The sequence below is a fragment of the Stegodyphus dumicola genome, chromosome 5, assembly GCF_044657685.1.
Source record: "Stegodyphus dumicola isolate Sdum_Otavi_A_Nest chromosome 5, ASM4465768v1".
Lineage (NCBI taxonomy): Eukaryota > Metazoa > Arthropoda > Arachnida > Araneae > Eresidae > Stegodyphus > Stegodyphus dumicola.
In genome coordinates this window covers 207,939,562-207,954,788 of record NC_140772.1, presented here as the reverse complement: position 1 = coordinate 207,954,788, position 15,227 = coordinate 207,939,562, and the positions used below count along the sequence as shown (strand labels likewise).

The window sequence follows — 15,227 nt, the reverse complement described above, 5'->3', positions numbered from 1 at the left end:
AACAACATAAATATAAATTTTCAGGTCTTAGAAAATTTAACTGCAGCTTTTGAATGCTCCTGAATTCTGAAAATTGGTTCAAGGCTAGGGCTACCACTGTTACATACAGTTATTACATTTATAACTAATGAAGAGGACAAATTAATGTTTAATAATGAAATTTTTAAACATTAAAATTAAATAATAATTAAAATTTAATGACAAAATTATTAAACATCCCATTTAAAAAAATTACAACATAAAAATGATTGTTATTTTTTAAAATTATTAAAGAAAAGGAAGGCATAATTGAAATTACCGGACTGGGATTGCGGCTAGAAGAAGAACTAAACCCAGAACTACTGGAAGATGTGGATTTTGAGCACATTGACATTCCTGCTGCTCCCCTAGAGTGTAAATATTTCCAGTTCATTGGTGTCACAACTTTCAAAGTAATGCAATTTCCAGCAGCCTTGATCAGTTCAGCCATTTCATCATGAGATGCCCATTTGGTATCCTGGTCATTTACAGCTGTGATGTAATCGCCTTCTTTTAGACCACAGCCCTAAAAGACAATTAGTTTGAAATAACTTATCATTTTAATAGTTTTTGGCAATCCTTTGGAATTTATAAAATATTGTTAAAAAGCTTTAGTTTTAAAATTTAAACTGGATTTTAGAAAGTCTTAGGCCTAATTCAGAATAAAAATCAGATGGGATTCTAAACACTTTTTAAAGAACGCATTTAGATAATAAGATCTATATACTCACCTCTGCTATCCCACCAATTTCAACCCTTGTGACAACAACAGGAGAATCTTCCTTGACACTAAAGCCAAAAGTGGCATCATCACTTGCCTTCTTCAGTTCTACAATCCTAGCTGCAGTCCAGTGGCGCTTGGCAGAGAAAAACTTTAAAGGCCCCTAAATTTAAGGCCAAAGAAGAGAATCTATTTAACCGTATTTTAAGTGTAAATATATTCTGCTGAATAACAAAACAGTGCCAAATAATTGTCAACATGTCTACTGCAGTGAAAGAATACATAGATTGTTTCTAAATGAATTTATTTGAGTTATCATATCTTATTTAATATCAATTCTAAATTCTAAAACTGGGATTAATTCTGGAATATTTTAAACATATGATGATATTAAAACTAAAAGTATTACAAATGATAATAAAAAAGCAAACATTTCAGAATCTGTTAAACTAATTTTAATGTAGGAAAATTAAGTAAATACACTCTAAACTTGTAGCTTGAATCATGCATTAGGTCTGACATATTTTAATATAGGCTTTAAAGGGGTTTATTTAATTTAATATGATAAAATCAAAAACTTAAAAAGCTATGATTTTTGGATGCAAGAAGATGGTGATCTAAATAGGCTACAGGTCTATAGACATTCTGGTGAGGTGTTTTTTTTTTGGGGGGGGGGACTTTCATTCAGTCCTTATGTCCTTAAGAGTCTTAAGAGTCCTTAAGAGTGCCATGTTAAAACACCATCTAGACAATGTTCCCCCTCTACTTTTATTTTAATGGACTCAATATATGTATTAATAAATGTCTTGCTAGTTTTTACAGTGTTAAAGAGTTGGAACTATTCATTGAAGAACCTAGAGAATTATTACTACTGAGAAAATTTGATTTAAGAGGCCGGCGAAACCATTACTCCATGTTAGAGACTTCCGAGTTTCCAAATGAGAATATGATGGATTCGAGAATGTAAATGAAGAAAATTTTGTTTTAGGACTAAAGTGAGAGCTGTTATGGAGTACCCTATTTTGAAATTCCACTTATGATCAAATTGTAGATTCTCCAGTGACAAAAAAGGAATTGTTAACTGTAGTGCAACAAATGTATGATCTTTTAGGAATTGTATGCCCATTTGCATTTTTGCCCAAAACTGTTACTATAAGAATGTTGGAAACAGAAAGTAACATGGGATGAAGAATTATCCAAAACTATCATGAAGAAATTTTTAAATTATCAAACTCAAAATACACACCTGAAAAGCATTTATATTACCAGATGGATGATAAAGAGAACATGAAACAGTATAGTTTACATATGTTTTCTGATGCAAGCAAGAGTATACATGCAAGCTTATACAGGTTGTATTTTAATCTGAATAGAATATGAAGAATCTGTGTTTTGCAAATTCATTAGAGATAAAAACAGATCCTATCAGGCTGGAGCTCCTAACATGTTTAATTGCTGCTTGTTTTTTTAGCTAATGTTAAGTAAGATCTGAAGCAACCAGATTTTGAAACCCACTACTAGAATGATTCTAGCAGTGCCTTAAGTTGGATCAAAATAGGAGAACACGGATCAGGTTTTTTCACCAATAAATATGAGGACTAACATCATGTTCCTGGAAATCTTAATTCAGTGGATATTCTATCTAGAGGAAGTTCTAGTTGATTTCTTAATGAAATAAGATGGTTACAAGTCTAAAAAGGTTAAAATAGAAGAATAAAATAGAATCAAAGAATGGCCAAAATCGCAAATCACAGGCCAATGAAGTAACTTTAAAATCAAGAGAGAAGGAACACAGCCATGATTAACATCAAATGAAAGAGATATTCTAGTACCACAATAGATTTTTTTTTCTATTTAAAGATAGATAGAACCTATGCATGGATAAACATTTCACAGTAAATGCCAAGAGGCATCAGTTGAAATGGTCCTATCAAAAACTTACTGTAAAGGAAACAGAATAAACTGAAGGGATATTACTTAAAAGTATACAACAAGAAGTCTTTGTCTCAATAAATAATGTTTTGAAATCTGTACACTTTCACCTTGATTAAGATGGTTTAATTCATGTTACTACATACCTCATACAATGAGAATATACAGATAGTTTCGAACATCCAGCGATATTGTATAATGGATCAACTAAGGAAAAACTCAAGGGTTTTATGATGCACAAATACAGCTTGTAAAGATGTAAAATCTACAGAAGATTTTAAGCCTCAAACACTGAAGTTATAAATGCATTTTTACCACAAAACTGTATAATAAATGCAGCTGTATTTGAAATAACAGAGACTGATTCAGCAGGACCATTATGCTTAAGAAACAGAGATAAGGCTTAGGTCATCCTCTTTACATGTGCTATGATTACATGTGCTTTACATGTGATGATTGTGCAGAAGGTACAGGAAATGACTTCAACCAAATACAGTGGATTTTGCTCTTCCCTACCACTGCCTGGTGGGGCGGATGGTAGCAGTGGTTAATTGGAATGACCAAAAGAATCTTAAAAAGAAGCCTGGGATGAGCCGACTACATTATGATGAGCTCCCCATCTTGTGCAGAGCAGAATAGATAATTAATAGCCATTCCTTATCTTTCAGAAGATATTGAAGACTTACAATCTTTAACCACATCTTTATTATTTTTTCTGCAAGAAATATGTACTGGACCTGTAATTTAATTAGATGCTTTCAATTCAACTCAAAAAAGTTTTTTGTTATCATCAAAAACTTGACCCAGATCTCATGAAAAGATTTTGAGTAGGTTGGTAAGTTGTTCTCGCTGAAAGGTGACAACAATAAAGGAATGGCATGAGCTAGGGTCAAAATACTTGAATTTTATCCTGAACAAGACAAAACTACTCATGTTTCTTGCTTAAAGATGATGAATGATGAGTTTCTTAGACCATACCAAAGATGTTTATCCTTTTGAAGTAGGAGTTGAGAACAGAATTCTGTCTAGTAAGAAATCACATTCAGATGAAATAAACAATTTGCAAATTCCCGTATCTCCTGAACAGTATATCATCTTCCATATACTCCAAAGAATCTTCAGATAGATAGATAGATAGATCTGATAGTGCAATCCTTATTTCTGTCTTTTCAGTTTGATTTGTATAAGAGTAGCAATGAAGTATATGTTTTGCACCTTAGCATTCATGAGCCACTTTCTTGCTGGGTCTAAATTAAACTTAATTGATATCTTCTAGAATCTTTTGACTCCTAGGATAGTGTTCAAGTATTATTTTTGCTTTTCATAATATACTGTAGAAAAACTTACTTCCAACCAGTTGAAAAATATTATGAAAATAATTCTTAGTAATTATGAATAGTGTATTATATGAAAAGTTAAAGCACCCCAAATTTTTAAAGTCCTTATAGCTTGCACACTAGCTGTAAACAGTGATGAACCATTCATGAACCTGATTGAGCATTCAAACACAATATTCTCACAATCTTGCTCATGAAAATTCATAAATATTATGCTTTCAATTAAATAAAAAATATTACTTTATTTATGTCAATACATTACTAATGACAATAAATAATTAAGAACAATTAACGAACAAAAAGAGGTTCTAACATATTCACTTACCAAAGCTTTAAACAGATCAGATGCTTTGTATTGGCTGAAATCTGGATCTGTTAATTTCAGCTGAAATTTTGTTGAAGCTGTAAAACCAAAATTATATACAGTATTAGAAAACATTTCTTTATTAGTAACACATAAAAGACAATCGAAATTGATTTAATGTATGGAAATAATAAGCTGAAACTGAATACCTCGAATGGGCAAAGGCTCCAGAACTTCTTGAAATTGATCTACTTCTTCAATGAGCTTAGACAGAAGGTTTAATGAATTCTCATTGGCTTTCTGGAGGAGATCATGTAAGCTATCTATGAGCTGAAGCTGTCGGCACATTCGATACGTCCGTAATGCTTCTTCATGTGTGGCAATACTTTGCTGCAAGTGTGCTCTTCCTATGTATGAAATTTGATAGATAAAATAAGTTTTCCAAATTCATTGTTAGAGTCTTAATTGATCCACTAAAACTACTGTATAACACTTTTTTTGTAATTACAAATATTAGTGACTATTAAATGAATAAAAAACTTTCATTGCTAAAATGTCAATATGAAAAGTCAAGCAGTACATGAAGAATAAGGGAATAAAGATTTTCATTGACAACATGCGAAAAAGGGTGACTTTTATAACAAATGTATCCAAACTCCAAAATAATGGAAATCATATTAATCTGTTAACATTGTCCTGCAATGTGGTAAACTTTCTATAGTTTTTAGTTCACTTCTTTAGTTTTAGTATGCTCTCTTATATTGATTTCATATTATTTTACATTGACTGCAATTCAAACCATACTTATTTGAATATTATAATTTTAAAAAAATGAAATACATAATATATTGAATTTAGCAGTTTTAAATGTAATGTTAAATGGAATGTGTCAGATGATGCTTTTCAGTTTTCTTTCATTTTCTAATTAATTATAAAAAAATAAATAGCAAACATTTTCCTCTTTCATAGTACCTTTTACTAGGAAAATAGCATTTATACATAAAATATATGTGATTGTCATACTCTTATTGCAGATAATTGAAGCTTACCTCTACAAGATAAATGAAATTATTCATTTTAGTCTTATTTACAATAAATACATAAGGCTCTTTTTTCATTTATTATGTTAGCAAAGATTTCTTATAATATGATATACAAATGAAAATTTATCATTTGCATTAATCAATAAAATATAAATATGTTATAAACTTGCAGTTGTATTTAGATTACTCTTTCCCTCCCTCATAACTTCTATTCAATATAACCTTTTTTAAAAATTTAAGTGTTACAGACTTACCCAAGCGAAGTCTCTCATTTGCATTTTGTGGCACAAATATCTCTTCCTTTATTTCTCTAGACTTTACATCAATATGGAGATGTTCTAATTTTTCTTGAACTGCTGTGGTTGGTTCACCTGTAATTTAAATGACATTTGAACATATATTTTAAATATAACTGAAATATATAATACTTATTCAGTTGCAATGGGAAGGATCATCAGAAAATGAATTTTAAGCTAAATATTCAAAAGATTAAATCAGGTTATAGAAGAACTAAGCATCACTTTTTAACACTTTAAAAATCGACTATATATAATTTAGAATATTTATTGTAAGAAAATCCTAGCACAACAAAAATGGGAAGAATTAGACAGAATAAAAGGGCCTTTAATTACAGCTACAGTTTCTTTTGCTATACTTACATGTATGTTGGAAAATAAACCCCTCCCACAAGTTTCACAAGGATTATATAGAGTTGTTCTTTAAAACAGCACTCTCAAAGTGAATAAAAATAATTAAATTTATATGTTTTGAAAAATATGTAAATTCCTTTACTTGCAATTTATGTTTATTGCTCAGTTTTATACATATTATAATGAAGCATATGGGAGAAACGACATTTTAAATAAAAAGAAGTTACAGTTAATTGTATCAAACAAACAAAATTAATAGTTTAAAGTTTTAAAAATTACTATTGTACAAGTTTATCAGTTGTAGAATATATGCATATGAATGCTTTGTATAAAAACTGAATAATTTTAATGAAAAAATTTAAGAAATGAATGAAATCAATTTTGAAAAAACAAAAACAGAGAGAGAGAAAGAAAGAAATAAAAAGAGTGCAACTAAAATAAAAAATTTCATTTCTGAAAATTTTTCTGATGTAAACATAAACAAAACAAGAGCTTATACAAATATGTTTTTATTAAATAAAAACTCTTGAATTTGGTATATAATACATGAAGTAAATTTAAATCTTTTCCCCTTCAGTCTGACATATTAAGATTGTATAAGACTTTGCTTTCATTCTTTAATCTGATAAAATTGTGTACTTTTAAAAGGAAATTCTAAATATTCATGACTTTTATCAATATTAAATTTCCAAATTATTAAAATAAATTTCTGAACATACTCTTATTTTGTTCAATGAGTCCAAGAGCTGCATAGTAATGAGATAGAGCTGTGTAATGTTCAGTTTTCACGTTCATCAAGCCACCCCAAGAATTTGGAACACAATCTTTTATTCCTGTAGAGCTGAGAAGCTTATATAATTGTTTATATACTTCAGCAACCTGAAAATATTCATCAAATATAATTATTTCATTGAACAAAGAATGATAAAAAAAAGTGCATATACTATAATTGTGTTCAAATTTTTCTTAAATTTTTTTTTCAAGATCATAACAATTATTGTACTTTCAAGACCAGGAGGGAAAAAAAAGTTTTGTAAAAGAAATTTACTGAAAGCTTTAAATCAAAAATAAATACTGTAAAACCTGCATAAAATTCTGGAATTCCCTTCTCTTAATTACTCTTGAATAGAGACATATGAGCTTTCATAAATCATAACTAAAACATTAGCAAACAACAGCAGTAGCTTATTCTGTAATAAATTTGCATTATACCTGGGAAGCTTCTTGAGCAATGTCTAAGCACTGAGAGAGATTCCGTTTGTCTGTGTCTGCAACAAGTTTTTCAAATAAACATTCTCTTGCTTGTGCCTGAAAATACAAAATATTTTAATATGCAGGATACTTTCACAGAACAAAGTAAAAATCTGTAATTATTTATATAACTTTGAATAATGATTGAAATAGAATCTTATATGGAAATATGAATATTTCTGATATCAGAGTTTGCATAATTTTTGCCATTGATTTGAAGGATTACCAAAATTTCAAGTAGAAAAATCATATCTTGTACACATTTAAAAGTTTAAAATTTAGGTCTGCAATGCATCAGAAGGAATTTTATTTTCCTTCTGTTTTTAAAATTTTGCTAGTTTAGATTGTAAATTATGTATAAGGAAAAAAAAACCCGCTTAATGTAGAATTCACTGAGACATTTTAGCACTCAGGTTGTGTCAAAGTAACTGGTTCAAACTCACTTGAAACTAGCCTAACTACAGAGGGCTGTGCTCGGTGTAAAGATACTATAATGAAAGGAATGATATTTCATTTTTGGTTTTAAAATATTGCCCTTTATTTCTTGCAGTTTGCCACTGTGCTTCTGGTTTTTGTTTCTGCTTGCGATTTATTTTGAACTGAATATGAAATGAATTTTAAATGTTTTAACGTTTTCTTATTTTATTTTGCATTATTACCACCACTTGTTGCTGCTATCAGACTACTATTAAGTTTTTAACTGCTTTTTACTTTTATTTTATTCATTTATATTAAAAATAACTAGCACAAAAATAATTTTCTTTCCAGGCTCTAGTTTTAGATTCATGCTTGATTTACAAACAGAAGATAATTATTTTTCTTAAAATAATTGCATTATTAAGTTTTATTATTATTATAAACATCATACATTTAATATGCTTGAAATTTAATTTTTTATTTATATAATTAACAAAAAAGCATAAAAATAAAAGCACGGAAATGAAAATATTCAAGTTCAGAATATAAAATGTTAAAAAAGTAATAGCGTAGTTTAATGGTTAATGGTAATAATATACTTTAAAACAACAGCTAAATAAGCAGCTTATTAACTTGATATTAACAAATGTTCTGTTGCAGTGAAATTGCATGATATTTTTATTTAGTCAACTGAACAACAAATTTATTTCTCATCCATTGTATAAGTTACTGATAATAACTAAATGCTACTTCTTAAATAGTAGCACAAAAATAATTTTCTTTCCAGGCAGTTGATACAAAATTTCAAATGCCAATATGTGAGTGGTCATTCTGCCAGTTACTAATATTTAAAAGTATAACTTCTTTGCTAAGTTTAAAACACTATCAAATAAATATAAGTCAGACTTTTTGCTTTCAAAAATTTTTAAATATTTGAAAATCTATGTATTAAATTCATATTTTAGCACAGAAATGTAATAGTAGTAGATTACGGGGAAGCTGGATTACCAGCATTAGATGAGTAAGCATATCTAGAACTTCTGGTGATAGGTCGGTGCTCGGAGGATTGCTGAAATTTTGCTTTAAGTAGTGGAAAATTCCTGCTCCTCTTAGGAAGCTATCCACTGCAGCATCCATTCCTTCACTGTTTGTTCGATCCTAAATGTAAATAATCAAGAAAGAAAAGTGTGAATATTGATTAAATACTTTTTTAGATTTAACAAATACAAACAAACATAATACATAAATAAACAAAATTTAACAAATATAATAGATTAACAAATATAAATATTTTGAGGAAATATCAAGCAAAATATTATGTTCTGCTACAATGAGTTGTAATTTTTCATAGTTTTAAATCAGTTATAATATAGACAAAATACATATATGTCTAATACTGGAAGTTTAAATACAGACTCCAGAAAAACAAATGATAAAAAAAAACTTTCATTTTGGTACAAACTGATTGCTGATTTATATTTGCATACTTCTATCAAATGAAATCTGTAGAACCAATGCTGGCTTCATGCATAGGCTGCCAAGGCTAGTGATTTTTGGAGATGCAAGCTAAGTTGTTATGCAGCTGTCTAGGGTAGTGATCTTTGGAGATGCAGCTATGTTATTCTTACAAATGACAAATAAAAGTAGATTTCATTTTAAATTATTAACATATTTAATTTATAAGAATTGCCTACTGTACTGATTGCATAGGGCAACTAAAGTGAGGGCACAGGGTTTGAATAGAACAATACCATGTATTTTAAACAGCAGATAGTGGATCACATAATACAACACCTCCATCTCTCTAGATGTAATAAAATGTAGGGAAAATCTAGAACAGCAGTTACTGAATAACATTGAAAAGCTCTTTTTACACTTGTGAAGTTGGCTTAAAGTGACTAAGTTTTTGAAATGACCAAAATGCTGGCTCAAGAAAGACTCAAAATGATTTTTTAACAGGCATGTAATTTTTTAAGTGCTTACCGTGTATCAACATTTCATTGTCAGTTTTTCTAAGAAAAATTTAATTATTTAAATTATAATAAGAAGTTATATGTAGAATAGAATAATTTAAGTTATAATAAGAAATTTAATCATTTTCCAATAGTCAGTTTTTCTAATATTCTTCTAGAAGAAAAAAAAAAGAGAGAAAGATAGAAAGATATTTTTGATTTAACATTTCAAGCAACAGTGTTTGATTTCAATGTATATTATGTACAAATAATTTGAGAATTTATTTTTCATCCACAGTTTTCTGCTGTTAAATAGCATAAATTATGTCAACTACTATCAATTTAAAAATTTTTTATGTTGACAGATTGTAAAGAATTTTTTAAATCAAAATGCATTTATGAAACTAAATAAATAATAAAAACATTTGCATGAAGCAAAAAAAACAAAATCATTATAAAAACATTTACATGAAGCAAATAACAAAAAATTCTAAAAACATTTAAATAAATAATAAAAACACTTACATGAGATGATTACATAAACAAAAACATTTACATGAGACATTTACATAAACAAAAACATTTACATGAAGTAAATTAAATATATACTTTACCTGTTTAGCACCTATTTGGGTGTATAAGGCCGCTATATTAAATAATATACAAGCTTTCTCAAATGCTACACTTTTCTGCATGCTTGGCAAACCAGTCAAGCTGTCAAACCTTTGAAATGAGGAAAAAAAAAAAGTTCATTAATAGAAAAACTAAATGAAATACACTGAATATTCCAATGAAGTTTCTTCTGTTAATTCATTCAATATACTTTGAATTTTAGGTGCTTTTAAATTATGATATATATTATTAAATAATAAATAGTGACAAACCTATTAAAAATTTATATATTTGATTTCTTAGAGATCTCACAAGAGTTAAATTTTTACAGTATATATCAGTAAATAAAATCTTTATGTTAAAAATGGATGATGTAGGTGCTTAATTATGGAACTTTGCAGAAAGATGTAGTAGCTATACAACCAGTTGAATTCTTCTTTATTCTTGATAAGAAAATTTTCATAAACAAAGTTAATTTGATGCAATGCTCATATGAATTTTCAACAATTATATTTGTATTCTTTTACATTTTCATAGTGTATTTAAAGCAAGAAACAGCAGCAGTTGACAGTAAACTAGTAGGAGAAGTGAAAAAGAAATGCACAGTTTATCAAATGAAGGTTTGGTAAAGAATACAGTCAAAAGTCTTGAACTCGTCGGGACTTCGGCGATTACGGATTATCGATTTTCCGGATTATAGATCATCAGTTTAAATCTGGTAAGATGGCATGCAGAAATTATAAAATTAAAAATATGAAACCGTAATTTATGAAATAAAGAGCAATTATGATCTAAAGGGTATCAAAATTTCCCCCCCCAAAAAAGGCTTAATATTTATTTGTTTACTTTATTAAATATTTCTTTCAACGCGCGTATGCGTAAAGCATACATTACGCATAGTCGAAATTAGAAAATTGCAACCAGATAACTATTTGATGTGTAATCGTGATATTTATAATGACGAGGAATTTGATTTAAATCATATCAAAGACGGAATACGTCGAGATGAAATACTACATTTAGTAAGGAATTATAATAAAATAAAAACATCTGCCCTGAAGTTAAGAATAGTGCTGAGAGATCAACTTCCAGTTCATTGCGCGCCGCGACGTCCCCCCCCCCCGCAGAGGAGCGTGAAATTGATAAACAGATCTCGGAATGGTTAGAGAAACAAAGGATATGCCTTTATCCATTTTTTGCAGCAATTCCACTTTTTGTTTGATGGACATCGAAACATACTTGCGCTTTGTAGATCCTTTGGGAGTTCCAGCATCGGAAATTCTATTTGACATAATCGGAAGTTCAAGCTTACTTTTATAAAATTGCTCTAACAGTCTTCAAAAGATAATAAGCCGGATCCAATTCGAAGATTAAGGAACAACGCAATCTGCAACATTAAGTGAAATAGATAATTAGATAATTTTAGCTTAGCTTATACTGTCCGTTATACATTAAACGCGCATGCGCAGAAAGTTTGTAGCTTTGAGGTCCGGATTATAGATCATTCCGGATTATGGGTGTTCGGATTAAAGACTTTTGACTGTAATTCAGTTATTGTTTCCCTTTATTTCTGTTTACTAGTTAAGATTCCATTTCATTAAATTTCAGTATTACTATTGGTTGAAGCATTATGTACCATAATCATATGATTTGTGTACATTTACAATATATACAAATCACATGACAAGGATTAATTTTGAAATGATGCAATTTACAGAAATTTGCTTTAGTTATTGCTTCTCGTGTAGAAAGGGAAAATAATGAAAATTAATTACGAAATCTAAGCGACTGTTGAAAATTAAAGATACATTTTGTTTTACATATATTTGAACTTACAGATATAAACTGAAGTTGAAAAAGTTAAATTTTACAATGTTAAACTATAACAAATTGAATCACAAATTTCATTCTGAAATAAAGACAACCCAAATGAATCTGATAAATTGTATTATTCAAAAATTAAATGATCTTAAGTAAGTGCCAATTAGTTAACACTGACAATAATATTTTCCATCATGGAAATGCTCAATTTTAACTATGAAATTGATTAAAAGAATTTTACACATTCAGTTTATAGTAAAATTTAAAACTGTGAGTAAATAATAAAATGGTAGAATTCTGCTGTTTTAATGAAATTTGAGCAAAATCTGTCTCAGAGAAATTTAGAACTCCATATTCAATGGATATGTCCAGTTGGGCATTATGAATATGATCTTTTCCTTTCCTCTATAACTTGAATAATCCACTTTTAGGCTGAACAATATGTTTGCTTTTTTCTACCAAAAGGAGCTATTTTATTCTAAACATTAAATTTAGCTTGTACATTTTCTCTTCTTATCTAGTTTTCCATTTCTTTCAGCAATTATAATAACAGTCCAAATTTCAGAATTAAATTTTAGTGCTCTGAGCAACTCAAAATGTAATTTTCCTTAAAATTAATATAGTTTGGCAACACTTTGTTTATATTTAGAATATTAAAAACAAACTTGCAAATGTGCCATGGATTTGTACTACGGTGGATTGCCTGTTTATTTTGATTTTTGAAGTGGATTACCTGTATCACTGATTGCTTATTTTGTTTTTGCTTTTTTTTTTTTTTTTTTTTTTTTTTTTACTGGAGAAATGAATGAATTAAATTCAGACAGAGTTTTGCAACATGGTGACCAAAACAACATGATAATTTTAAACACACTTTTACTGAATTACGTATTGTTGGAAAATGGAATTAATTAAAAGAAACACTCACGTATAAGAGCTAATTTTACAAAGTGTTTTGAATGACTATTAATTAAAATGTGATGATGTTAAGGAAGAGAATATTAGATTTTTGAATTAATGAAATAAAACAAATGACTATTGAAGAAAACTTTCTAAAATAAAGAAAAGAAATAAATAAAATTAATTATCTGTTATAAATGTTTACCCTTTATAAAAGTAAAGATAACTTTTTTACTTTAAAATTACTGCTAACTTTTGAAATAGGAATTAGATGTAACACTAGCACAGAAGATGCTAGTCATGAAATAGTATTCCACTATATTATGAATATATTTACTTTAGATAAAATTTCATATCCTCTGAACATTTTGTTTAGAGTCTATTTCAATACTTCAGTAAATTTTCGGTCTCTGATTCAACAAGTAACTATCACTATGAAGTATAGTTGCTCTTTCTAAATAGCTACATCACTGATTAATAAATGCAAGTTGTGTACCCACAAGAGTTTTTTTTTTTCCTTCCCCGCCCTGAAATAAAGGGAATTCTATTGTAGCCAGAAATCTAACAAGAACTTTTGCTGTTTGGGGCAACCCTGAGTTTGCTGTCTTGGGGGGGGGGGTCTTTGAATTTGCTGTCACTTTTGATATACAAACATATAACTGTAAAAAATGTCAAAATGACATGTAGAGAAATGAATTAAACCTCTATGTTTATTTTTGAAAGAAAAACTTTCATTCCAGCATTTCAAAATTATATTCTTCTTTTTCTAGACTTTATTTTTTGCCGTTGTTGTTTGCAAAACCATCGCTAATATTACAGATGTCTCTTTTAGCTAACAGGCATGCCACTAAGATGTGGGTATCCTCCCATCATGGGCGGCTTAAGCAAATCTTGGTGGTAAATTTAACATCACAATCACGAAGCTGTACTCAATAGTGAGTACTTTTCATATTCGTAATGGAATCGTATGAGTGACTGCGAGATACCTATATTAGGACCTACTTAGTCTTGGAACAGTACAGAAAGATTTCTTGAATACAAAATATACATTTGCAGTTCTTCAATACTTAGATCATCTTTATTCACAAAATGCATCTCACAAATAGCAATGTTTACAGTCATTGAGAGGAAAGTTAACACATGGAGAATGTATTTTAGAATAAATTGCAAAAATTCAAAATGACTTTGACATTCCTATTTCAATTTCTGTAGAAATAATGGAAATAAAACTGAGAAGTACATTAACAAGGAATTATTCCTTATGAATATCACAGCAATCATAATTTATTTGACATGTATAATTTGCATTAAAAAATTTGGTGTCCGCCGAAAACATCGCGGGCGAAAACGTCGATAAGAAAACAACGCAAGGCGAAAACGTTGTAGTACCTTTGGTGGTACAAAACATTATGAAAGAAATGAAAGCAAAGAGAAAATATCGCAGTTCCAAAACATCGCGGTACAAAATATCATCGTCGAAAATAAAGCGGTTAAAAAATTTCGCAGTTTAAAAACATCGTCATCGAAAATATCGTGGAAAATATGAAGCACCTACAGATCATCGCATGACGATAACATCGCACACATACCTTTTCAGGTTTTAAAAGATGCATGTTCGCATAATGATTGGGGAGTGCAAGAAGGAAATAGGGATGCTTCTACTTCTATATTTCATATTTTTGAGCGAACTAATAAATTTTTGCTGAAAAATAAGGAAACTGAAGTATTAAAAGATTGAAAATGAGTAGAAAATTAATGTAACTTATAGAACGTAATGGAATTTAAAATTTGCATAGTTAATTAACAAAGGTCATTAATAAATTAACCTTTTTTAAAAAAGTTTTAGTAATATTTTTTTTTTACGAAAAATACAGTCTAAGACTGCATAGTTATAAAAATTGCTTAGTTGATTATCAAATTATTTTCTTTCACATTTGTTAATCTGATATTGTTCTAGTGAAAATTATATCTTGTTTTGTTTCCGTTTATTTTTAAAGTGTCGTTAACATTTTCATGTATAGCATGAAATTAATTTTTTGGATGTCTATTTTTTAGTTATAGCAGTTACATAATATGTCAGTATGGGATTTGACAAACCCATATGTGCGATGCTATCGACATGCGATGATTTCTAGGTAGCTTATTTTTTACCACGATATTTTCGACGACGATGTTTTTAAACTGCGAAGTTTTTTAACCGTTTTATTTTCGACCACGATATTTTGTATTACGGTGTTTTAGAAATGCGATGTTTTCTCTGTGCTCTCGTTTC

General features: G+C 29.0%; 1 protein-coding gene across 4 annotated transcripts in view; it reads right to left on the bottom strand.

The window, feature by feature from the left end:
• LOC118201206 (rhophilin-2-like) overlaps positions 1–15,227 on the bottom strand; it is a 237,488-nt gene that overhangs the window by 7,143 nt on the left and 215,118 nt on the right. For all 4 annotated transcript variants that reach the window (XM_085817594.1, XM_085817593.1, XM_035373257.2 and 1 more), the window contains exons 7-15: positions 10,240–10,348; positions 8,682–8,831; positions 7,218–7,313; positions 6,725–6,884; positions 5,610–5,726; positions 4,522–4,719; positions 4,334–4,410; positions 750–902; positions 299–544 (exon numbers count right to left, since the gene is read on the bottom strand). In XM_085817594.1, coding sequence (XP_085673720.1) covers positions 299–544; positions 750–902; positions 4,334–4,410; positions 4,522–4,719; positions 5,610–5,726; positions 6,725–6,884; positions 7,218–7,313; positions 8,682–8,831; positions 10,240–10,348 — 1,306 coding nt within the window. The remainder of the gene's footprint in view (positions 1–298; positions 545–749; positions 903–4,333; positions 4,411–4,521; positions 4,720–5,609; positions 5,727–6,724; positions 6,885–7,217; positions 7,314–8,681; positions 8,832–10,239; positions 10,349–15,227) is intronic.